At 47.5% G+C, this 26,226-nt stretch overlaps 1 protein-coding gene across 1 annotated transcript in view; it reads right to left on the bottom strand.

Annotated features, from left to right (window-relative positions):
* The window catches only part of ADAMTS10 (ADAM metallopeptidase with thrombospondin type 1 motif 10), a 73,315-nt gene that overhangs the window by 30,550 nt on the left and 16,539 nt on the right, over positions 1-26,226 (bottom strand). The window contains exons 2-10 of the mRNA XM_058820996.1: positions 25,782-26,092; positions 22,447-22,802; positions 15,766-15,925; positions 12,999-13,216; positions 9,574-9,657; positions 8,379-8,524; positions 4,578-4,621; positions 2,601-2,706; positions 830-976 (exon numbers count right to left, since the gene is read on the bottom strand). Coding sequence (XP_058676979.1) covers positions 830-976; positions 2,601-2,706; positions 4,578-4,621; positions 8,379-8,524; positions 9,574-9,657; positions 12,999-13,216; positions 15,766-15,925; positions 22,447-22,802; positions 25,782-25,869 — 1,349 coding nt within the window. The 5' untranslated portion in view covers positions 25,870-26,092. The remainder of the gene's footprint in view (positions 1-829; positions 977-2,600; positions 2,707-4,577; positions 4,622-8,378; positions 8,525-9,573; positions 9,658-12,998; positions 13,217-15,765; positions 15,926-22,446; positions 22,803-25,781; positions 26,093-26,226) is intronic.

Raw genomic sequence — 26,226 nt, 5'->3', positions numbered from 1 at the left:
CCCCACCCAGCTGTGATCCCCCAGCCTCCCTCTCCAAGCCCAACCTCCTGCTTGCCCGAGCTTTGTAGGAAACATGCAAATTCAGCCAGAAATGCCTTTCCCTCCCCTTTCCTCGCTTCTCTCAGAGCTCCCCCTAAATCAAAGCTGCTGTCATCACCCCCAGCCCCAAATCCTGCTCACACCACGTCCCACTGGAGGCTCCTGGAGCTGGGGGTGGCCAGCACGGAGCACGAGGAGTGGGGATGTGTTATTATATTATTTATTTTTTATACAATACATAATAAATAATATAATAAATAAATAAAGCTCTTCCAGCCACAACAAAAATGGTTTTAGATGTTCAACAAGCAGGAAAAACATGGGAAAGTCTAAAGGAAGGAAGGAATGCGACTGTGGGAGACAAGACAGAAGGTTTTGGGGGATTTGGGTCTTTGCTTTCTTTGGCTTTACCCCCTCCTCACAAGAGACTGGGGGAGGCTGGAGGGAGGGCAGGGAGGGGTGGATTCCTTACTCCAGCAATTCCCCCACTCTTCCTCTGGGGAACTGATCTATTTGTGAAGTTTCAAACATGAGAATAATAAATAAATGAAAATAAATAAAAATATATTATATATATAATAAATAATATAATAAATAAAGCTATCCCAGCAACATTATAAATGGGTTTTGATGTTCAACAGGCAGGAAAAAACGTCTAAAGGAAGGAAAGAGACTCTGGGAGACAAGACAGAAGGTTCTGGGGGGTTTGGGGCTTTGCTTTGGCTTTACCCCCTCCTCACAAGAGATTGGGGGAGGCTGGAGGGAGGGCAGGGAGGGGTGGATTCCTTACTCCAGGAAGCTGGTGATGTAATCCCTGCTGCAGGTGGACCACACAAAGGGGTTGGTCTTCATGGTGATGTGGGCAGCCATCAGCTTGGCCGTCTCCTGCCCCCGCGAGCCGCAGCTGTTGCCGACCCCGTCGTGGTTCATGCCGAACCTGGAGAGCACCACAGCACACAGCCTTGGGCAAAATTACTTCCTCCTTCATTATTCATATTAAAAAAATACTCAAACTAACATTTTGTACAGTTTAACAACAGCTCTCAAGAACACTCAAACAGTTTCAAGCAAAAAAAGTGATTTTTTTCAATTGTTTAAATTCCTCGTGTTGGATCATTGATGTGTCTTATGACTGATAGTCTAATGGCAAACTCAACTTTCTTTATGAAACAGGTGTTTCTCAATAAGGAAATAAAGTTTGCAGATTTTTTTTTCCCTAAGCCGCAGTTATTGGGAAAATCCATCCAGCTGGGGTTGGACACACCTGGATGGTCCACAGGGAAGGTTTTCAGCCTGTGAAAAGCACCTTCACTGTCCTGTGCAAATTTAAAAAGTTTAATAAAGGACCACAGGAGACAATGACCATAAAGCAAAGGTTATTACTTGAGTTATTATAAAGGTTATTAGTCAGCCAAGAGCACCCCGTTATCCTCATGGATACCCCTTAAATACCTTATCCATTAAATCAACCCTTTGCATATTATAGACCCTTATGCATAGTAAACTTTTCCCCAAATGAGTTTACATGTTCCAAGAACTGTTTAGCATGGCTCCTCCTGGGATCCAAGATTTTAGAGCAGGTGTATTCCTTGGGTGTGGTTTTAGTCCTTTTTTTATCACCTCCAGTTTTTGTTCCTCACTGCCTTCAGTCAGCGAGTGCTGATGGCTGGCAGATCTGCACAGGTGTCCTCGTTATATTTTTATTGGATGTATCCATCCAAGCAGGCATTTTAACAGAGGCACATTTATATCAGCTATTTCACTGAACTTAATTAACAATAGAAATAAAACTATATCTTTATAACAAAGTTAATTTAAAACCACATGTATAGAATCCATTTTAACATTTGCGAAAAGCCAATATTATATAATAATAATACATTACATACTATTGGATATATTATATAATATACAATGATTAATAAAAATATAATATATTATATAATATTGGATATATTATGTAATATGTATTATATATACTATATTATATATTAAATATAATATAATATAATAAAATAAAATATAATATAATATAATATTTATATAAATATATAAGTCTATCTAATATAATAATATAGATACTATATTTATATAATATAATATATAAAACATAAAATTATATATTCTATAATATACAATTATTAATAATGATATAATATATTATATCGGATATATTATATAATATTATGTATTACATATTATATATACTATAATAATATAACATTATATAATAATATATAGTATAATAAAATATAATTACATTATATGTATAATATAATACAATGATATATAATTATAATATATATTATACCATTATATATAATATTTGTATATAATATATAATATATATATTATAAAGTTATATATTCTATAATAGGTAATAATTAATAATTACATAATATATTATATAGTGAGGGATATATAATATTGTGTACATATATATATATATATATATATATATATATATATATATATATATATAATCTATAATAGATTATAGATCATATGTATCTATAACAAGCCCCTGGTGGCAGGGCCAGAGCATCAGGAGCTGCACTCACGTGTGGCCGATCTCGTGGGCGATGGTGAAGGCCGTGGCCAGCCCGATGTCCTCGTTGATGCTGCAGCTCCTCTCCCGCTCACACATCCCCCCCACGGGGGCCAGGCCTGGGGAGGGGACAGAGCTGTCACACAGGGCCACCTCGGGGTGGCTGAGGGGACCTGGGGGTGTTTGCGGCTGCCTGGTGTTCTTCATGCTCTGTAGCACTGAGCATCCGTGGCTGCAGCCTCTTCACTGCAGCAGGCGCAACTCCCCCAAGGATTTTCCCTCAGGAAGGCAGTGAGGGGCTCAGAGAAAGAAGAGAAAACAATTCTTATCTCTACTTGCTGCGCCTGTTGTTTGGCACATGTGGAATGTGTTATGGAGATTTTTCACCCAGAGTGATTTGTTAATTGGACTCTGGTGAAGGTTGTTTTATTTCTTGACCAATTGGATCCACTGTCTGGAGACAGTCACAGGTTTTTCTTTAGTATTCTTCAGTATTGTATCTCTTTAGTACGTAATTTAGTATAGAATTAGTGTACATCTCTTCAGTATGTAATTTAGTATAGTATTAGTGTAATATAGTATATCTTAATAAGGCAATGTTCAGCTTTCTGAAACCATTGGAGTAAATGAATATTATTTCCCAGCTGAGGGATCACCTGTTTCTACTTTAAGCAGTTCCTTCTCACCATTGCACTGGGCTTTGGGATGAACTCATGGCTCTTACAGGACATGGTCACTCAGCACTGATGGTGAATTAAGAGTGACAGGCTCAGAAATGCCAAAAATCCTCTGAATTTTGTACCCAAATAGTGCAAAGGGGAGCAGTCCTTGGCACAAACCTGGTGAGGGAATCTCAGATGGGCTTCACCAGCTCTGGGGCATTCGAATCTGGCCAGGGAGAGCTGAGCAAGCTGGCTCATTTGGAGGATTTGGTGATGCTGAAATTCTCTCTGAATTGTGACAGCAAATTCCCTCTGCACAAGCTGTGCCCCTGCCCCAGTCCAGGGAAGGGCCTGGCTGTGCTAGGGGAATGATTTGAGCCATCCCAGCACTCAGAGATCCACCAGCTCTCCCCACAGTTATGAAGAGCAGAAATCCCTGCCTGCCCAGTCTAGACCAGGACAAGACAAAGGAGGAGCTGCAGCCAGACAGGGCTGTGACAATAAAAACTCCCTTTGCAGTTATCACAAAACTGTCAGATTTCTCTCTGCTTAGCCAGGAACTCCAGCAGGCCATGGACAAGCCCTAAAAATGTGAGTGGTTCTTAATCAGCAGGCTGGAGCTGGAGCTGGAGGAGTTCCAGGGCTCAGCTGAGCTCAGGGCTGCTGGATTAGTGCTCACAGAAGGGACAGGAGGCTGGAAAGAACTGGACTGGTACTGGGACAGGAGCTACAACTTCACTGGGAAGGGATGGCACAGGTGGGAAAGGATGGCACAAGGGGAAAAGGGATGGCACAGGTGGGATGGGGATGGCACAGGTGGGAATGGATGGAAGAGCTGGAAAGGGAATGGCACAGGTGGGAATGGATGGAAAATGTGGGAAAGGGAGTCACAGCTGGGAAAAGGAATGGAACAGTTGGGAAAAGGGCTGGCACAGCTGGGATGGGGATGGAACAGCTGGAAAGGGAATGGAACACCTGGGATGGGGATGGCACAGGTGGGAATGGATGGAACAGGTGGGATGGGGGTGGAACAGCTGGAAAGGGGATGGAGAGCTGGAAGGGGAATGGAACAGTTGGGAAAGGGGAATGGAACACCTGGAAAGGGATGGCACAGCTGGAAAGGGGAATGGAACAGGTGGAAAGGGAATGACACAGGTGGGATGGGGATAGCACAGGTGGAAAGGGAATGACACAGCTGGAAAGGGAATGGAACAGCTGGAAAAGGAGTGGCACAGCTGGAAGAGGGGTGGCACAGCCCATCCTCATCACATTCCCAAAGTTCTGTGTGCTGCTGGGGGCTGCTGAGGGGGTGTCAGATTTCCACTCACCCAGGGTGCCACAGGGCTTGTTCTTGTAGATGCAAATGTCGTACCTGTGAAGGAGAGAAGGTGGCATTAAGGACATTTCTGATTTTGGGGGTTGTCCTTTTGCCCATGTGTTCACATCCAAACCACTCCAAACCAGCCCGTGAAATATTCTGGGATGGAAACACCAATGGTGACAGGTAGGACAGCACTCACTGTGCCCAGGCTGAGATTCACTGAGGGTTTTAATGGCAGAGCTGAGCAAGGTCAGAGGTTTGGTTTTAATGAAATGTGGTGGTAGAACATGAGCAGGGAAGGGAACAGAGCTGGGGAAGGGTCTGGAGCCCCAGGAGAGGCTGAGGGAGCTGGGAAGGGGCTCAGCCTGGAGCAAAGGAGGCTCAGGGGGGACCTTGTGGCTCTGCACAGCTCCTGACAGGAGGGGACAGCCAGGGGGTTTGGGCTGTGCTCCAGGGAACAGGGACAGGAGAGAAAACAGCACCAAGCTGTGCCAGGGGAGGTTTAGATCAGATTTTAGGGAAAATTTCTTCATGGAAAGGATTGTCAGGCATTGGAATGGGCTGCCCAGGGCAGTGGTGGAGTCACCACTGCTGGAGGTGTTTCAGGATGTGGTTTAGTGGGCGAGGGGATTCAGTCAAAGGTTGGACTTGATGATCTTGGAGGCCTTTTTCAACCTTAATGATTCCATAAATCAGCAGGGACAAGGTAATTCCTTGTCCAAGGTTATGCCAAGGTTATGCCAGACCTGGAGCTCTTTGGGTTTGGGTGGGTCCAGCTCTGCTCCCCAGCACTCCTGGGAGGCATCAGGCACAGAGGGGAGAGGACAAGGCCAACCTCTGCTCTGCCAGCTCAGGTTTCTTGCAGGAAATTGCATCAATCAAACAGAGAAACACAGAATCCCAGCATGGTCTGAGTTGGAAAAGACTTTAAAAATAATTTCCCTCCACCCCCTGCCACGCCAGGGACAACTTCCACTACCCCAGGGTGCTCCAAGCCCTGTCCAGCCTGGCCTTGGACACTGCCAGGGATGGGGCATATGAAATTCTGATTAAAAACAAACTAAAAATAAAGAAAACATTTGAGTTTGAAAACATGTTCTATTTCAAATCCCACTGTGGTTTCATGAAAATGCTGAAGTGATTTTTTTTTCAGTTCTTTACTGAGAATTTTCCAAACAAATCCAATCTGGGTTGATTCAAGGTGACTCTTCCCTCTGCTCCTGGCCTCGACTTCCAGCCACTGCATGAAGGAATCTTCTGTTTGTACAAGGAAAAGTAAAACAAGAAGAGGAAAAACTTCTTCCAGATGGAAACACACCATCCTCAAAATAGGAAGAGGTGGAAGCTCCAAATGAGACCAGTTTGGGTTAGAGAGGGAATGTTCTCATTTCCTTGCAAAGGTCAACATTTGGGGTGTGCAAATCTGGGCTGAAGGGGGCCAGGCTGAGAGCTGGGGAGGGTGGGATCAGCTGGGGGACCAGGGGGCAGCTGGGCTGGGCTGGGACACCCCACAGCCAGGTTGGGGTGGCATTGAGGATTGTGACCCCAGCGTGGCTTTGGGGACACCCACAGGGTCGGGGTTGAGGATTGTGACCCCAGTACGGGTTTGGAGACACCCACAGGGTGGGCAGGACAGAGGATTGTGACCCCAGAGAAGACTGGGGACACCCACGGGTTGAGGGTTGAGGATTGTGACCCCAGAGAGAGTCTGGGGACATCCACAGGGTGAGGGTTGAGGATTGTGACCCCAGTGGGGATTTGGGGACACCCACGGTGGGCAGGACCAAGGATTGTGACCCCAGAGAAGGTCTGAGACACCCACGGGTTGAGGTTTGAGGATTGTGACCCCGGAGCAAGTTTGGAGACACCCACAGGGTAAGGGTTGAGGATTGTGATCCCAGAGTGGGTTTGGGGACATCCATGGGGTGAGGTTTGAGGATTGTGACCCCAGAGTGGATTTGGGGACACCTATGGGGTAGGCAGGACTGAGGATTGTGACCCCAGAGTGGATTTGAGGACACCCACAGTGTAAGGGTTGAGGATTGTGATCCCAGAGAAGATTTAGGGACACCCTGGGTTAAGGGCTGAGGATTAGGACCCCAGAGAAGGTCTGAGACACCCATGGGGTGATGTTTGAGGATTGTGACCCCAGAGCGGGTTTGAGGACACCCATGGGGTGATGTTTGAGGATTGTGACCCCAGAGCGGGTCTGGAGACACCCACAGGGTGAGGGTTGAGGATTGTGACCCCAGAGAAGGTTTAGGGACACCCATAGGGTGGGCACGACCCGAGGACTGTGGCCCCAGAGAAGGTCTGAGACACCCATGGGGTGATATTTGAGGATTGTGACCCCAGAGCGGGTTTGGGGACACCAGGCAGGACCCTCCAGCACTGCTAGCCCCACTGACCCCTCAGTGATGAAGGTGGGCGGTGAAAAGCTGCAGCACACGAAGGGTTAAATGTGACACATTCCCAGGGATGGCTCCGGTCCCTTTGGCCCCTGGAAGTGCCCAAACCTCTCCCCTCCTCTCGGCAGGAAACCCAGCAGAGTACAAAACATTTGTTGCTTTGTTTGGGGCCAATGCCTTTAAAGCCTTCGGAGGCTCTGCTTTGACACGTCCCTGCAGGAGGATAAAAAGCCCCGAGCTCAGCAAGATCTTATCGGGACACCGGGAATTTATTGGGGCCCGGGCCGGATGCGCCGGGCGCTGTCCAGGCTCAGCAGCGGCTCCGGGCTGGCTCCAACATCTGGAGGGAGGACGGAGAGCTCGGAGCCGGCGTTTGCATCACAAATGTGGGGAGGGAGGGCAGGAAAAAGCTGCAGCCCCCTCGGGAAGGGGGAAATCTGGGGATGAGGGGCCCTTTTGTCGCTCCTCTGTGGGGTCTCATCAGTGGGGGATTCCAGGCTCACGCTGGAGCTGGAGCAGGAGGGCAGCACATGGATAAAGGAAGCAGCTCCCACCTGGAGGTTCCCCTCACCAGCACTTTCATTTCCTGAATTTCTTTCTCTGAAGGAGAGGGGGAAAGGCACAAAATAATGTTGGATTTGCCTTTGGCCTTTCCTGGAGTGTTTTGCATCTGACAAGGAGGGATTTGTGGGGACTGGAGGGACAATCCTGGACACAGCCAGCAGCGCTTGGGGACTCAGCATTCCCTGTGCCCTCCATCCCTGCAGAATCCTGTGTCCCTTCCAGCTGCTCTGCCATTCCTTCCACCATCCCTGACATCCTCTGTGTCCTCCTTTTGACCATCCATCCATCCATCCATCCATCCATCCATCCATCCATCCATCATCCATCCATCCATCCATCCATGCATCCATCCATCCATCCATCCATGTCCATCTATCCATCCATCCATCATCCATCCATGTCCATCCATCCATCTATCATCCATCCATCTGCCATCCATCCATCCATCCATCCATCCATCCATCCATCCATCCATCCATCATCCATCCCAGCAAAGACCAAGGGAAGAGTGGGAAGTGACAACGAACTGGGGTGAAGATTGAAAACAAAAGTGAAGGTAGAGATTGATAAAAAAACTGGGGTGGAGATTGATAACAAACTGGGTACAGGGTGATAAACTGGAGTGGAGATTGATAACAAAAGTGAAGGTAGAGATTGATAACAAACTGGGGTGGAGATTGATAGACTGAACTGAAGGGCGATAATCTGAACTGCAATAATCTGCACCCACTGAAAGTCAGGAAGCTTTGGAGGAGCTTGGAGTCCAGGACAGCTGGCACCCCCAGGGCACAGTGCCACCCCCAGGGGACAGTGCCAGCCCAGGGGACAGGGCTCACCGGGTGATGAGCACGGCGGTGTCGTGGTTGGCGATGCCATTCTCCGGGATGGCGTTCCCGTTGCCGTTCCTGTTCACGATGGATTTCTGCCACTTGCAGAAGCTGTCCAGGGATTTCCCGGCGTGGTGGTTGATCTCCAGCGTGGGCTGCAATGGAAGCAATGGCAGAGGGTGTTCCCAGGGAAGCTTTGGGGGGGAAGGCACTGCCCATTCCGTGCCAGCAGAGCACTGACACCACTGCAGACAGCCCCAATTCCTCATGGAGGCCATAAGAAAGCAAGAAAAATGGGACTTTGTCAGTCTTAACTTTTTGCCAGGGTTGGGATTAAATCATGGGATGATATTTCTTCTTTGGACTCAAATGTTTATTACTTTAGTGTATTAGACTAAGATGTTTATTAATTTAGTGTATTAGACTATGCCACAGTTTCACAAATCCTGAGTTCTACAGCACTTCACTCTAACAAACCAAAAATGCAGCTCCATCTCTCTCTCTAAAAGGTCTTTTAAGGATAAACTGTCCAATTAAGAAATGATACCTAAATTATTTTTACTTTTAACCCAATAACCAACCACCCGTGTCCGCAATGGGGACTTTTTTATCCAATTACACAATGCCACCCAAACCCATGGAGAAGAAGGAGAAGGAGAAGGAGAAGGAGAAGGAGAAGGAGAAGGAGAAGGAGAAGGAGAAGGTGAAGAAGGAGAAGAAGGAGAAGGTGAAGAAGGTGAAGAAGAAGAAGGTGAAGAAGAAGGACCAGCCTCCGCCCTAAAACCTCCATCTTGCTTTATCTATATTACTGTATTCTAAAACCTTCAACTCTGTGATATCACACACTTCTATTTAAACTCCACACCCACAATCCCAGTTCTATCATTCCATTTTGGAAGCTTCTCCACAGCCTCAGGTCAATGCAGTTTTCTCTTAGGGGTCAGTACCTGGCAGCACAGAAAGTCTGAAATTCTCAGCAGCCAGGGTTCCAATATGACTTTAGGAGAACTAAAGCTGCTTAAACCTCCCTAAAGTCACCTTATCATGGAAAAATTCAAATTCCCAGAGGTCGGCTCAGTCCAGTCCTCAGGGGGCATTGGGAGGATGTCACTGGGGGGAATTCCTGGGAGTGACATCCAGGGGGGACACAGAGCTCCTGAAGGGAAGTGCAGACCCAGGACAGGCTCAGCAAAGCCCAGCTTACCTGATCCTCCGTGAGCAGGATCAGCCGGGTGACCAGGATATTGACAATATTGCCCAGACTCGAGTCCTGGAAAAGTTTGGCAACCTGACCTCCAAGAAATAAGAAAAGAGGAGTCTTAAAAATGAGCTCCGTGGCCAAGCGAGCTGGGAAGGACTGGGCACTGCTGTGGGGGGGTCTGAACCCAACATTTTTGGGAAGCAGGGATGGGAATGAGACACTTGAATAGCAGAATTCCCTAAACCACAATCAGGGCTCGCTGTCCCAGAGCAGAGAAGCCAAAATCCCTCAGCCCAGGTGGGGCAGCCCCCACTGTTGGCAATTCCAAAATCCCTGTTATAAATAAAAAATCTGCCAATTTTTTTTTTTGGAAAAAAAGTGTTATAGAGCCAGTTAAACCAGTTGCTGCCAAGGTGAAGTTCTACCTCTTTGTTATTGTAATCACCGGTTGTTCGTGTTAATTGCTCCTTTTGTATCGGTATGGCCCTGCCTGGGGCTAAGTTGTCCTTCTCCCTGGACGGTGAGGGGAGGGGATATGGTGGGGGCATCAGAGAGGATGCAAAATAACCTCGAGACCAGCATGCCATGGGAAGCCACCCCACCAAACTTACCGAAAAGACCCCAAAAACAACGAGCCAACACAGAATTAAGAGATCAGAGTGATGTCTGGACGTGAAAAACAAAGTACCGAGCCTGCAGAGATGCAGAAAACCTTTGTAGCCTCTCACCCTGAGCTAAGACCTCATCTGAAACCAAGACCAGGAGACTGGAAGACCCAAAAGTTGAAAAGCACGGTGTTCAAACCCCCTGCTCTTGTGAGGACAGGACCCCCAGCTCTGTCCTTTAGTGGACAAAGCTGCACATTCCTCCTCCTCCGAGTCACCCTGGGAGCAACGATGGAGACCACGCATCCATCGAGTCTCCCAGCCTTGAGCTGATCACTTTTAATAAAGGCATTAAAAAGGAGAAAAAGTCTCCTGCCCTGTCGCAGTCATATTTTCATTAAAAACCTTTCCTTAAGATTTTTTCCTCCTGAAAAGCTGAGAAGCTTCAGGAAGAAAATGTAAACAATGATTATCTGCTGCTGTGGAATGCAACAGGTGCATCTGTAATTGGTCTCATGTGGTTGTTTGTAATTAATGGTCAATCACAGCAGAGCTGACTCGGACAGAGAGTCTGAGGCAGCTGCCTCTGTTATCATTCTTTCCTTTTCTATTCTTAGCTTAGCTACCCTTCTGAGATGAAACCTTTCCTTCTATTCTTTAGTATAACTTTAATGTAATATATATAATAAAACAATAAATCAAGCCTTCTGAACATAAGAGTCAACATTCTCGTCTCTTCCCTCACCCGAAAACCCCTGTGAACACCGTCACGCTGCCCTGTTTATTATTTCAGGGCAGCCCCCACCGCTGGCATTTCCAAAATCCCCAAAAATCCCCACTGGATGGCATTTCCAAAATCCTCAAAAATCCCCACAGGTGCTGGAGCTTTGCTGAGGGGAGGGCACAGCATGTCTCGGTGGGATCGGCAAGACCACAGCATCCCCCAGGATTGTTTCGGAGCAGATGAAACCGGGATTTGTTTGGAAAATCTGGCGTCGGGGCTTTAGAAATGCAAAGCGTGGAAAGCGATCCTGCGGAGGACGGGACAAAGAGCGGTCACAGAGGGGCTTTCAGAGGGTTGATGGATAACTTCCAAACCCATCTCACCTCACAGGAGGATCCAGCAGGGCTGTTAATGCATCCAGCCTGGTACCCTGCCGCCTGCAGAGCCCCACACCAGAACCAGAGCTCTGGGGGGAATTTCTGAGCCCCTCTCTCTGCTCAGCCCCCAAGCGTGAGAGCTGCCCGTCCTTCTGCTTTCCCATGTGGTTCTCAGCTTGCCTGGCCGCGTTTGCAATGCTAATTTGGGCTGAGAGATGCTGCTCTAAGAAAGGCCTTTGTTCTCCCAGCCCGGGGTCAGACAGGACAGAGTTTACCTCTGCAGGCTCCGGGGTCCCACCGGGGTCCCTCTGCTCAGCAGCAGCAGCCTGGCAGGATTTTGGACCCCAAAACCTGCTCTGAGCCTAAGAAAAAGCCACTGCCAGCCTGGCAGGATTTTGGGACCCCAAAACCTTGCTATGAGATTGGAGAGAAGCCGCTGCCAGCCTGGCAGGATTTTTGACCCCAAAAACCTTTGTGAAAAATGCATGTATTTTATGATTGGCTTTTTGCAAATATTCAAATGAATATTATATGTGTTGTGTTAGGAAGTGATGCTGTATTAATTCTCTTAAGTACAGTGTTAAATATAGTTTTAGGTTATAAAAAAATATTAAAATAGAAACTATGCTATGTAGGATACTTTTTTTAAAGAAAGGACTCGCAGTGAGAGAGCAGCCACAGGACACCTGAATCTTTCAGAAAAAGAGAATTTATTGCTCTCTTATCAGAAGAAATTAACTTCTTCCCGCCTCGAAGGGGCTGTTAGGATTCAGAGGAAGAAGCTGACACTGAGCAGACAGAATCCTGTGTTTGAATGGAATTTATGCATCATGTATGAGGTGTGTGAATATGCAACAGGCTGTTGTTTTTAAGGGTTAATCCTTTGCTAACTGTGTCCTTTTTTGGCCTCGGGCTGCCCAGAAAAATGTGCCCAGACGTCCTCTTTGTATTTATTGTCTCATATTGTCCTAATTCAATTTGTCCAAATTATTATTACTCTAATTGTATTACTATTTTTATAAAATTTTATTTACCATTTTATTACTATTAAACTTTTAAAATTTTTAATAGAAGTGATTGGCGTTTTTCACACCTTGCTCAGAGCCAGGGGAGAAGCCACTGCCAGCCTGGAACAGATCCCATTTTCCCATCCTGCTTCATACAGGAGAATCTCCTTTTCCCTTTCTGCTTTAGGGGTTGAAAAGAATGACAGATTTGTCTTTAGAAACAAACTGTGGGGGTGCTGGTAGATAAAACCAGCACTAGGAGGTAAAAGAAACAACAGGAAGGATTCTGCTAATTGATGAGTGGCAAATGATATTTACCTTCACAAACAAATTGTAGGTTTGCTGATAAATGAAATTGGATTTTGAAAGATGAAAGAAACAATGGGGAAAAACCCCTAAATTCCGTAAGAATTAAAATTAAAAAGGAGGGTTATAGATTAGAGGGGAATCTTTGGTATCAGGTGTATTGGGAAGTCTGAACCTCTCAAGTACTTCAGAAATTGGGAAAGAGAAGGGAAATTGGGATTAAAAGGTGGCTGCATCCTCCAAAAATTTGAGAGGCCCCATGGCCTCTCCCTTTATTTTAATAAAGCAAAAGGTTTGTCTCCTTTTTGGACACAAACCTCTGATGTTTGTGGATTAATTCTCCTGACAGGGTGATGAACAGGAGTTCTCCCCCAGCCCACGAGGCTCCTGGTGTGGGTGTAACACTTACAATATTCATGATGGCCAGGATGTACTGCTCGATGTCCCTGCGGCCATGGTAGCCCACCATCATCTTGTCAGCCACCACCAGGGTCTCCACGTAGCGCTCGGTGCTCACCGACCTCTTCAGGGGCAGCTGGCCCCGCTGGCTGTGGTTGCCTGAGGGCTTCAGCGGGGAGGGTTTCAGTGTCCGGAGCCACCAGTGCCTCCCCTTCCAGGGCTTCTCATCTGGGGAGGGAACGGGATGGTTGTGAGGCCCTCAGGATGGCTGGGATGACCTCGGGATGGTTGTGATGCCCTTGGGATGGTTGGAATGACCTTGGGATGGTTGGGATGCCCCTGGGATGGTTGGGATGCCCTTGGAATGGTTGAGATGCCCTCAGGATGGTTGTGAGGCCCTCGGGGTGGTTGGGATGCCCTCAGGGTGGTTGGAATGACCTCGGGATGGTTGTGATGCCCTTGGGATGGTTGTGATGCCCTCAGGATGGTTGTGATGCCCTCGGGATGGTTGTGATGCCCTTGGGATGGTTGGGATGCCCTCAGGATGGCTGTGATGTCCTTGGAATGGTTGGGATGCTCTTGGGATGGTTGTGATGCCCTCAGGATGGTTGGGATGCCCTTGGGAGAAGCTGCCGGCTCCCAGTACAAAGTCGCTTTGTCCCAGTGCCTCCCAATCACTCCCAGTCCCTCCCAGTACAAAGCTGCTCTGTCCCAGTCGCTCCCAGTTGCTCCCAGACCCTCCCAGGTTAGGTTAGGTTTCCTAACCTGCTCTGAGGTTCATCACATCCAGTCATGGGGCAGACCTCAGGCAGCCCCAAAACCTCAAGCAGCCCCAAATCCTCCCAGCTCCAGCTCCTTTAGAGATCCAGAGGAGCTCCTGGAGCTGCTCAGAGCCCAGGAATGCTGGGCAGGGCAGGACAGGACATGTCCAGCCACAGGGTGGCCTTGCTGGAGCTGTTGTGCTGTGGTTGTTCTAAACTTTGGCTCCCCCTGCACATCTCTGCTTTCCAAGAAGCAATTAGGAGAGGGCTGAATTATTTCTGGAAGCTGGGGAATGTGGCAAGGAGTCAGCAGGAGGGGAGTCTGCATCCAGCAGGGCTTTGGGAGTTGGATGGGCAGGGCCAGGGAAGCACAGGGTAGCTCCAGAGGTGCTGGTGGCTCTGGGGACACTCAGAGGAGGTGACAGTGCCTCCTCATCTGGCCAAGTGTCATTGCTGGGGCAGTGAGGGATGGACACCCTGAAGTGACACCCAAACAGGGTGTCAGTCCCTCCCAGTCCCCCCCAGTCACTCCCAGTCCCTGGCAGGATTTTTGACCCCAAAACCTTGCTCTGAGCCTGGAGAGAAGCCAGGAGCAATCAGGGCCAGCTCTGGTCTGCTCCCACAAACTGATCCAAACTGAAAAGGTAGGGATGGCAACTTCCCTCAGCCCTACAGAGCCTCTCTGAACTGAGGGAGGAGCATCCTGCAGCATTTTGGGGAGATGGTGAAACTCTGCCTGCTCACACAGGATTCCAGCCAGACTCTGGGACAGACTGGTGGGAAGGGCAAGGACCAGGAGGTCTCATGGGGAGAGGCCAGAGCTGGTATTTGTGGGTCCTTTTGGAGGTCAAAGCCGTGTAGGTGCAGAAATGGGGCTGATGTGCTGTTGAAGACTGCAATGCAAGTTGTTTTCTATTACCATCTCTATGGCAGATTATCTTTGTCAAGTGGGCAGTTTGCCTTATCTCTCTCTTTGAGTGACCACATTCACTCCTCCTTCGGGAGGGGACATCTGCTGATAACAGCTACTGAATGTCACTGCATGGCTGATAAGAACTACAGCATCCCATTGGGAGATGTGAGCCCAGAGGGAGGAGCCAAGCATTCCTGCCTGGATATAATCTGGAGATTCTGGAACATCAGCACGGCTTCTCCACTGGATATCCCAGAGGAACAGCAGCTGCCTCTTTCTTCCACTGGATCTTCAGAGGAAGAATACATCCTTTACTACAGAAACATCCTTCTCTAAAAACCCCCTTGCTCCAGCAGAACCGCCCCTGACACTGCAGGAGGGCTGCAGCCACAATTCCAATGGGGCTGCCACCAACAGCCTGACCCACAGGGTGTCAGGTTGGGTTCTGACTCTGTCAGTGTTGTTTTGGTTACTGCGTTGTTATTTTATCCTTTTTTCCCCCCTTTCTCTATTAAGGAACTGTTATTTCCTGCTCCCATATTTTTGCCTGAGAGCCCCTTGATTTAAAATTTATAGCAATTTGGAGGGGTGGGGAGGGTTTGCATTCTCCATTTCAGGAGAGGCTCCTGCCTTCCTTAGCAGACTCTTGTCTTTCCAAACCAAGACATGTGCTGTCACCATTGTCCCTAGACATCCCCCAGAGTCCCCTGTGATGGGCCAGGCCCCACATCCCCCCCTCCAAGGGCCTTTTCCACATCAGCAGCAGAGTTATCCCAACATGGACAAAAACCCCAAAGCCAAGCTGAGCACACGTGAGCTGTGATTTCCCAATCCTCTGCAAATTGGCCAAATCTGGGAGGATTCTTCTGAAGAAAAACAAGAGGTTTGTTTTCTTCCCTCTCCCATTCCATGCTCTATTTACAAATTTTCAAGCCCTGCTGTGAGGAGGAGAGGACAGGATCTTCCCAAAGCCCAGACCACCAGAAAGAGGTAAAAACAAACCCAAGAAAATCTCAAATTTAGGAGATAAATTTGGTTCTTTGCCAGGATTTCCCCAGGGGGTTTTGGGCTGGATTTGAGGAGGAGATGATGGGGGCACCTACCCATCACTCCACAGGCTGCATCCATGTGAGGGTACTGCAGGGACGAGCGCTTGTACACCACGTGGGGGCTGCCCTTGCCCTCTCCCCCCATGCTGACGTTGGCTCCAGGGCTCAGGGGCTCGATGAAATATTCCTCCTCATCTGCCACGATCACCCCGTGCTGCAGGAGGGAACAGAGGGGGTGCAAGAGGTTTTAGAGCCATTTCTGGGAGCCAGAGAGAAGTTTGAGAAGAGAATCCATGTTTACCCCTGAAAGAATTTTCTACCAAGGTTGTTGACATAAAAACCAAGAAAGAAAGAAGGATAAATAAGAAAAACCTGCAACTATTCCAATAAACACTTTGTCTGTATCTCATTACCAGTGAGTAAAGTGTAAACTTATGAGCTTTGTAAAAATGTATGAAAAGTTATAATAAAAACAGGTTTGAAGCCCTCTGAAAATGCAGGGTAGCTTTGTATTGTCTCTGTCTCAATTATGGCAAGATGGGAGGCAATACCAGAGGTGCACAGAGAATCTGGTGGCTTCTCACGGTGAGGTTTTTGCTGATTAACCTCATATGAGCTTTGTAAAAATGTATAAAAAGCATGCATGCTATAACAAAAACATGTTTGAAGCCTTCTGAAAATGCAGTGTTGCTTTGTATTGTCTCTGTCTCAACTACAGCAAGAGGGGAGGCAACACCAGAGGTGCACAGAGAACCTGGTGGCTTCTCATGGTGAGGTTTTTGCAGATTAACCCCAAATTTCTGGGGGCTGACAAAATCTGAGGAGGAATCCTGCACAAACACTGAACTACAGGAAGCCACAGAGCAGAGGAAAACCCATCCAGATGGTGGTGGATGCCTTGGGACATCTGCGTTCACTAAAGTCCTCTGGAAATCACAGCATTGCCTTGCTGAGTTATGAATGAGTTGTTTCCTATTCCACCCACTCGGTCTCAGTGGGATCCCTGTGGGATCCCAAAAAGCCCTTCAAGCACAGCAGCACTCAGCTCTGAGCTTGGCCTTCCCAAAACAGCCAAAAAGCAGTTCAGGACCATCCCCAGCAGCTGGGAATTGGAGCTGCAGAGAGGGGTAAATCCCCAGAGGTTTTGGGAAACACCCCAAATATTTAAAATCTGAAGGCTGATTAAGCAGAGGCCACCAGCAGAGCCAAACCCCTTCTCTGGTGTGACCGTGTTCACAGGGGTTCTTGGATGAGGGAAGAGACGAGGATGTGACTCCATGTTTCAGAAGGCTTGATTTATTATTTTATGATATATATTACATTAAAACTGTACTAAAAGAATAGAAGAAAGGATTTCATCAGAAGGCTGGCTAAGAATAGAATAGCAAAGAATGATAACAAAGGTTTGTGGCTCAGCTCTCTGTCTGAGCCAGCTGACTGTGATTAGCCATTAATTGCAAACATCCAACATGGGCCAATCAAAGATCCACCTTGTTGCATTCCACTGCAGCAGATAATCATTGTTTACATTTTGTTCCTGAGGCCTCTCAGCTCCTCAGGAGGAAAAATCCAAAGAAAAGGATTTTCATAAATCTGTGGAATGCAACAGGTGGATCTTTGACTTATGTTAGTTGTTTCTAATTAATTGCTAATCACAGCTTAGCTGGCTCAGACAGAGAGTCCGAGCCACAAACTTCTGTTATTCTTTCTTATTCTATTCTTCACTAGCCTTCTGATGAAATCCTTTCTTCTATTCTTTTAGTATAGTTTTAATGTAATATATATCATAAAATGATAAATCAAGCCTTCTGAAACATGGAGTCAGATCCTCATCTCTTCCATCATCCTCAGACCCCTGTGAACACAGTCACATGTCACTCCCTGCCAGGGCTGTCCCTGTCCCCTCTCTGGGCACTGTCACTGCCAGGGCTGTCCCTGTCCCCTCCCTGGCCGAGCTCAATGCCTCACTGTGTGAGCATTCCCGAGTGCCGGGGGATTTCCTCCTGCCCCAGGCTCTGCTGCTCTTGGCTCAGCTCCACTTTCCAAGCACAAGCGAGGCACTGTGAGGTTCCCGAGGCCAGGGGAGCCCGGCAGAGCCAGCTGGAAAAGCTTTGTGGTGTGGGATGGGGGAAGGAGGTCATCCCCAGCCCGGGGGCAGAGCGAGTCTTGCCCCAAATCCATCCCAATGCCAAAGGGATGCTCTCACTCCAGCTCTGCAGAGGCTCCACACCTGCCTGGCACCTTTGTTTTGCGGAGATAACCAAAAACTCCACAACTTTGTGAAAGTTGTAAAGCTGGTATGTTCATTACAGTGCCAGATGCATGTGGAGATTTCTCTCCTTAAAAGACATTCGTACCTCTGTGAACTTCAGATCCCTTTTTATCCCCCTCTCAGATACATATGCATAAAATTTCACAATAGGTTCATACATATTCATTTTTACGAATTTCTAGTAACATTTGCTGCTATTTCTTCTTTACCAGAAAGAATTCCTAGGTTAGGTTGACCTGCTGTCACAGCAGGTCAACCTAAAAACATTCCAGACCTAGCTAAAACTATTCCTCTCCTCCTAAAAACCTCTACCTCGAGTCTCTCTGTCTCTCTCTATCACTCTCTGTCTCCCCCCTTATTTCTGTCCTTCACTGAAGCAGTTTCTCTGAGCCTAGGCTTTTGCAGTCAGGCTACATAGCTATGTTTTCTTACTACACACTCAACTCAAAGATGTACGTTTCACCTAAATCAAAATGGATTTCTACTTTAGAGAATTTCTACTCCGTCTCACCTTCCAACAGCAAGGCTTGGATGCCACAGGAGCCTGGGAATTGTCCTAGTGCTGACTCCAAGGACTGAGCTGTGAGGGCTGGACATGGACGTGACACAGGGCTGGTGAAGGGGGTGGTGAGAGGTCCTGAGGGAGCTCTGTGGTTTGTGGGGGAGCTGCAGTGGATATCCTGTGTGTGATTCACACAGGTCAGCTGCAGAGCAAGGAGGGTTTGCACTGTCAGCTCATACCACACTTGGCAGAGGCACAGCCATGGCCTGGGGCCAGAGCTGTGTGACTGAGGGGTCATCTGGGTCCATTCCTCCTAATTCCTCCAGATAAGGAGGAATGGACTCCTCATCTGGGTCAGTTCCTCTCCATCTGGGTCTATCTTCCTCACCTGGGTCCATTTTCCCCATCTGTGTCCATCCTCCTCACCTGGGTCCATCCTCCTCATCTGGGTCTGTTCCTCCTCATGTGGGTCTATCCCTCCTCATCTGTGTCCATCGTCCCCATCTGGGTCCATCCTCCCCATGTGGATCTGTTCCTCCCCATCTGGGTCCATCTTCCTCATCTGGACCCATCCTCCTTGTCTGCATCCATCCTCCTCACCTGGGTCCATCCTCATCTGGGTCCATCCTCCCCATTTGGATCTGTTTCTCCCCATCTGGATCTGTTCCTCCCCATCTGAGTCCATCCTCCTCATCAGCATCTGTTCCTCCTCATCTGGATCTGTTCCTCCCAATCTGGGTCCATCCTCCCCATCTGGGTCCATCCTCCTCCTCACCTCCTCACCTGTCCTGCGAGGCAGTGACAGCCAGGAGGAGCAGATCTCCGTGGTGTCATCACCAAACCCACCAGATACTTGCAGGGTCCCTCCTCTCCACGCTCACAGCAACATTCCCTTGACCTAAAAGGTCTGAGCAACACCAGAAGTTTCTGGGAGCCCAACAGCAGCTCCATCCCAGCTCCTGGCACTGAGTTTCTCTAAGGAATGTGGTGCCTGGGTCCCTCCAGACACTTCTGTTCGTGCTGGGCTCAGGAGGCTCCCCAGGAAAGCTGCCCCCTGGATCCCTGGGAGTGTCCAAGGCCAGGCTGGACAGAGCTTGGAGCACCCTGGGACTGTGGGACATGTCCCTGCCCATGGCAGGGGGTGGAATGAGATGAATTTTAAGGTCCATCCCAACCCAAACCATTCTGGGATTGTCTGATGAAAATTTGGCCTTTTGGCTGTTCCTCTGACACAAAGAGGTTCAAAACCAAACCTTGCAGGCATGGGAGTTCCTGAGGATGTGGGAGTTGGAGAGCAGGAGGATGGCTGGAGCTCATTACTGTGTTCACAGTCATCCTTTCCCTCCTCCTTGTGCTCAGCTCACCCCATAACCAGCTCAGGTCCCAGTTTGTGCCCAGTCACCACCACAGCGCCCAGGTGCCCATGCAGCAAAGGTGGGGCAGTGCAGTGCCCCCTCCGCAGGAACCTGCACCTGAGGCCCTCTCCTGTCCCTTCCAGGATGGGTGATGCCCTCCTGGAGCAGAACCTGCTGGGGATGGGGGATGCCACGAGTGGATCAGCAGCTCCTGGTCACCCAGAGCACTGCAAAACATCTCTCATGGCAAATCCAGCCCCCTCTCTAGCTAAAAACATTCCAGACCTAGCTAAAAACATTCCTCTCTTCCTAAAAACCTCTACCTCTAGCTAAAAACATTCCAGACTCTTCTTGCCCAAATCCAGCTAAAAACATTCCAGACTCCTCTTGCTCCAATCCCCAGCCCCACTGTCCTCAGTGACCCCAAAGCCTTCCTCCCCCATCCTCTCTGTGTCCATCCCTCCGGAGGGCAGAAGGACAGAGTTCAGGCAGAGGAGAGATTGTTGGATGACCCTCTGTCCCTCTCTGTGCCTGGCTGCATTCTCCTCCAGACAGGCCTTGGTGCCTCTCCAGAGCTAAACACGGCCTGGGGATGGAATTCTCCCAGTTCCAAGGGCTGCAGGGCCAGTTCAGCCTTTGTGAGCACCACGAAATTCCCTGGGACTGGAGCAGAGCTCCCATGTCCAAACAAAGGGCTCTGGAAGTTTGTGCAGCTCAGGAGTTTGTGCAGCTCAGGGGTTTGTGAAGCTCGGGGTTGTTGGCTGTGAGCTGGAATCTTCAGACTCTGTGATATAAAATGAGTCAGATTCTCATTTTCTGTTAATAACCCACAGCACTGTTCTGGCAGAGTCACCCAGCAATAAATCAAATGGGAATTCATTCCCCTTTGGAAGCTCTTTGAATGCTTCCAGGAGGTGAGGCTGGAGCAGAAATATGAACCTGGCCCTGAGAGGCTTTTTCTACCCCTCCAAGGGAGCCATCAGCCTTGGGATTCACTCATGGGGTATGTTTGCTCCATCCCTCCATCTGGCAGCTCAGGGAATGTGCTGTGCAAGCCAGAAAAATCAGAAAATCACAGAAAAATAGGGATGGAAGCCCTCAGTCTATTCCCAGGGCTGGGAGAGCTAATGAATCATACCTGAAGGGTTTTTGAGAGGCTTTTGTCTGGCCTGTTCCTAAAGATCTTCCAAGATCTCTCTCTCTCTGAGCAATCTAGTCCAGAGCTCAGCTGTTCTTGCACTGATGTCCACCACTAAGATTCCTTGCTGATATTTAGGACTGGGATGTTCAATTTGAGCTATCAGGACTTGGAAAATCAACCATTCCCACCCTTCTTCCTGCAGCCTTGCTGATTTTGAGGAAATGCCACCTTGCTCCCTTCTTGATGTTTCATTTTTCATATTGAAAAACCGATTATTTCAGGGTTTTTTTTTCCCTCAGAATCAGCATTTTGTATCTCCTGAAACATGGACAGAAGCACCTGGGATCCCCAGGAGTGCATCTGCAACTGGAAGGATCTGGATGCACTTGTGGCCCTGTGAAATCCCTGCCCTCCCTTACTTCTTCTTCACCAGCACAGAAAAGTATTCTTTGCTGTTGTTGTTGGAAAAACCTGGCAAGAGCCAGGTCTGGGTATCCCCAGAGAGTCAGGATTATCACATTCCAACCAAAATCAATGGGAAAATGCCCAGAAACTGGACTGGAAGTGACACAGATATCAGCAGAGATCAGGAACGCCTATGGATGTCTGAGGGATATCTGCATCTCTGCTGATCATAATGACAGTTTGGAATAATAAATATAAAATATAATAAATATAAGATAAGTATGTATATAAAAATATAAAATCTATATTATAAAAAATTTATATGTATTTTATAGATACTATATATATTTTATATAATATATTGTATTAATATAAAATTATATAAAATAATATATTTATATCAACATATTAATATTATACTGTGTATAAAATTTATACATATGTTTTGTATACTTTCTTCATATAAAATATTATATATAATATTTTAAACATAAAATATTATCTATAATATATAAAATAATATAAATATAAACATATAAAATAAAATATAATATAATATATGATAAATACATAAATATAGCATAATATAATATATTATATATAATAAATATATAATATAAATTTTGTATATTATATATAATATATAAAATATATTATATATAATATACAATTTATGTAAAAATACAAGTATTATGTATATATAAATAGATATATAAAATAAATATATATAATATATAATATATAATATATAATATATAATATATAATATATAATATATAATATATAATACAATATAATTAGAGATATAGAGATATAGAGATATAGAAATATAGAAATAAAGAAATAAAGAAATATAGAAATATAGAAATATAGAAATATAGAAATATAGAAATATAGAAATATAGAAATATAGAAATATAGAAATAAGTGGAGTTAAAAAAAATATATTAAATATAAAGCTTGCCACCAACCCCAAGCTTTTCCCACCACATGGATCCACCTGCTGGAGGACCAAAACAGCTGGCACTGCCCCCATCAAGCCAAGGCAAGGCAGACTCACCAGCCCGTTGCAGTTGCTGATGGCCACCTTGGAGCTGAGGTACTGGTCCTGCAGGTGCCCGGCGTAGTGGCAGTCCTCGTGGAAGTCGTGCTGCCAGTCCATGCCATCCCGCTTCCAGTACTCCACGGTGAAGTGCTCAGCCAGCAGGTTGGAGTGCAGGGTGAGGTTGAGCAGGAACTGGGTGTGGTGGGCAGAGACTTTGTAGAAGACCTGCTGCTCCGAGGGCTCGTAGGGCAGCGAGCGCCGCGGCCGCGGCTTCAGCTGGCGGCGCATGTCGAAGGTGAGGAAATCGCCGTTCTGGTCCACTTGGATGGGGAAGGCGATCTCATAGTGATCCAAGCTGGAGAGGAATTCCTCTGGGGAGGGAAGGACACGTATTGGAAATGCAGCCTGCAAAGGGAGTTGGACGCCCAGCAATGCCAGCCTGAGTGCATGGCAGTGGGAGGGTCATGGTCCTGCCACAGCATTCCAAAAATTGGGATCCCAAGGCTCTGCCCAGCCTGCAGGATCCTGGGTGTCCTGGATTGTCAAGCAAATTTTGTTCTATTTGCCATCTGTATGGCAGTTGTGTTTTGTCAAGTAGGCAGTTTTCCTTATCTCTTCCACTTCTCCCTCTGGGCAGACATCTGCTGATAACAGCTATTGAATGTCTCTGCATGGCTGATAAGAACTACAGCATCCCATTGGGAGATGTGAGCCCAGAGGGAGGAGCCAAGCATTGCTGCCTGGATATAATCTGGAGATTCTGGAACACCAGCACAGCTTCTCCACTGGATTCCCCAGAGGAACAGCAGCTGCCTCTTCTTCCACTGGATCTTCAGAGGAAGACTGCACCCTTCTCTACAGAACCCCCCTGCTCCAACAGAACCACCCCTGACACTGCAGGAGGGCTGCAGCCACAATTCCAATGGGACTGCTGCCAACAGCCTGACCCACAGGGTGTCAGGTTGTGTTCTGACCCTATCAGTGTTAGTTTAGTTTATTGCATTGTTTATCTTATTATTTTCTTCCCTAATAAAAAACTGTTATTCTTGCTCCCATATTTTTGCCTCAGAGCTCCTTAATTTAAAATGTATAGCAATTTGGAGGGAGGGGGTTTACACTTGCCATTTCAGGGGAGGCTCCTGCCTTCCTGAGCAGAAACCTGGCTTTCAAAACCAAGACTCAACCTGAAAAGGGAGTTGGGCAACCAGCAATGCCAGTCCGAGTGCAGTGCAGGTGGAGGGTCATGGTCCTGCCACAGCATTCCAAAAATTGGGATCCCAAGGCTCTGCCCAGCCTGCAGGATCCTGGGAAATTCCCCAAATACTGCAGCCTGCAGAACCTTGGGATAGCAGTTTTTGGAATGCAGCTTTTTCCTCTGCAGGTAATGGATAATTGTGTAATTGGATAAAAAAGTCCACATTGTGGGCCACGGGTAGTTGGTTATTGGGTTAAAATTAAAAATAATTTAGGTGTCATTTCTTAATTGGACAGTTTATCCTTAAAAGGCCTTGTAGAGAGAGAGATGGAGCTCCATTTTTAGTTTGTTAGAGTGAAGTCCTGTAAAACTCAGAGTTTGTGAGACTGTGACATAGATAAGAACTAAAAACATCTGAGTCAGAACAAGAAATACTGTCTTGAGTGCTTTCAATCCTGACCCTGACAGAGGCAGAAAAGAAGCAAAGGAACTGACAATCTGGCTTTGTCTGACAGCCCTCAGCCCCGGAGGCTTGGGCTGAAAAGGGGAATATTCATGTGCTGGACCATGACATCTTCTCACTGAGTGTCCTCCTGAACTCCTCATGCCTGGAGCATTTGAGCCTCCTGAGCCCTCGTGGGAGGAGATTTTCCCTCTGTTCCTTCTGGAAAAATCTTCCTGTGCTTTCTGCATCCCACTTGTTGATGTTTCCTAAGCAGGCAGGAGGAGCCTGGCTGCTCCAGGGTGGCTGAATTTTGAATTTTGCCAGCCCTCACCTTCAGAGCCTTCCCAGCCATCAGAAACTCAGCCAGCTCCAAACTGCACTCTCACCACAGGGCAGCACTGGAAAGTTTCCTTTTCCTCTGTTTTCCAGCGTGGGAGCCTGACACAGTGGTTTCCTTGGCCACCAGGAATGGGACAGCCCTTCCACTTTCTGGGATTAGGGCTGAGCTCCCATTCTTCCCAATCATAAACACTCCTGGCACCTCTGGCCAGAATTAACTATTAGGGCTTTAACTTCCCATGCTCCAGCTTTTCCTCCATCCCAGCACCTCCCTGTGATGGGGCTGGGCAAACAAGGGTGACTTTTTGCACTCAGAAATTACTTCAGGCTTGGAAAAATTTGCTGTCGGAAGTGTTTTGTTTTCCTTTTTGCCTCTTTGCAGTCCACTTGGGCTTGGAAAAGAGTGAATCATAGGGTGGTTTGTGCTCACCGTGGCTACAAAGCACCTGGGACTCAGGGCTGGAGGCTCTGATCCTGACCTGAAAAGCATTTCCAGGAGGAAAAATGTGTCCAGAGCTGAGGGTGGGGTGGTGTGGGAGAAGCTGGTGGTGCTGTGGGGCTGGACACTGCATCTCCTCAGGGATGTCACTCTGGACACAACCAAAACCACTACTGTTGGGAAGGATGAAAGTTTGACAAAAAGTCTCACAGATATGTGTGCTTGGCAGGAAGATTTTTGAATGTAGAGTCTGAAGAAAGGATAGAGATGGAAGCAAGTTGTGATATAGAAGAAAAGAATTGCAGATCCAGTCTTACTGGATAACCAAGGAGCCAAAGGGTGTGTTAGTTAGAAGGGGTTTTTATGACTTACAGCAAAGGGTAAACCCACCTCAAACAAGAAGATGTTTTTATCAAGCAGAAAGACAGCACAGGCAAACAAGTCAGCAAATGTGACAAGTATAAAAAAGGTCTCAGAATTTTCTACTGCAAGAAAACTGAAAAACAACTTCTAGCTTAGACTGTAATGTACTGACTTTTAGTGATTGGAGAATGATAACATAAATATGGTAATTACAGTAGTTATGATAGGCTATAGATAAAAGTTAAGGTATAGATTAGTTCTACTGTATTAAGATGCTAAGCAAAGAAAAGTATCTAATGCATTGTAACCAAAAGAAAAGTATATAATGCATATACTTTAAAACCAAAGTGTCTCCAGGCCTGCCTTCAGCTGGAGCTGACAGCTGCAGGCACAAGCTCTGTCACCCATGACCCTGGACTGCTGTAACATCTTGGACACAATAAACTGCATGTTGAAGAGCCACCTGGAGCCTTGCATCTCTCTTTCAGGCTCTTACACACTTCACCATCCCATCCCATCCCATCCCATCCCATCCCATCCCATCCCATCCCATCCCACCCCACCCCTACCTTGTGACTGGAAGGGGAAGCCGGGGAAGGTGCCCCCGGCCAGGCCGAGGGTGAGGGTCCAGGTGAGGAGCCTCCAAGCTGTGGCCATGGTCAGCGCCGCTCGTGTCGGAGCAGGGAGATCTGTGCCGGCTGGGAGGGCGCTGTCCCCACATGTCTCTCCCTCGGCCACCCCTTATGTCCAGAGAGGAGTCCCGGGTCCCTCCGCAGGCATCCTTGGCTGCTCTGTGCTCTCCTGAGGCTGGCAGGGGTGGGCAGTGCCAGGCCAGCACTGCGGGGTCAGCACGGGCTCGTCCCCAGCCCCGGCATCGCCCCTGCAGGGGAATGTCACAGACATCTGTTATGAAAAATCCTTTCCTTAAGATTTTTTCTCCTGAGAAGCTGAGAGACCTCAAGAAGAAAATGTAAACATTGATTATCTGCTGCTGTGGAATGCAACAGGTGGATC

This window comes from Ammospiza caudacuta, chromosome 28, assembly GCF_027887145.1.
Source record: "Ammospiza caudacuta isolate bAmmCau1 chromosome 28, bAmmCau1.pri, whole genome shotgun sequence".
In the NCBI taxonomy this organism is placed as follows: domain Eukaryota; kingdom Metazoa; phylum Chordata; class Aves; order Passeriformes; family Passerellidae; genus Ammospiza; species Ammospiza caudacuta.
The sequence above is the reverse complement of the archived record's forward strand: the minus strand, read 5'-3'. Positions and strand labels throughout refer to the sequence as shown.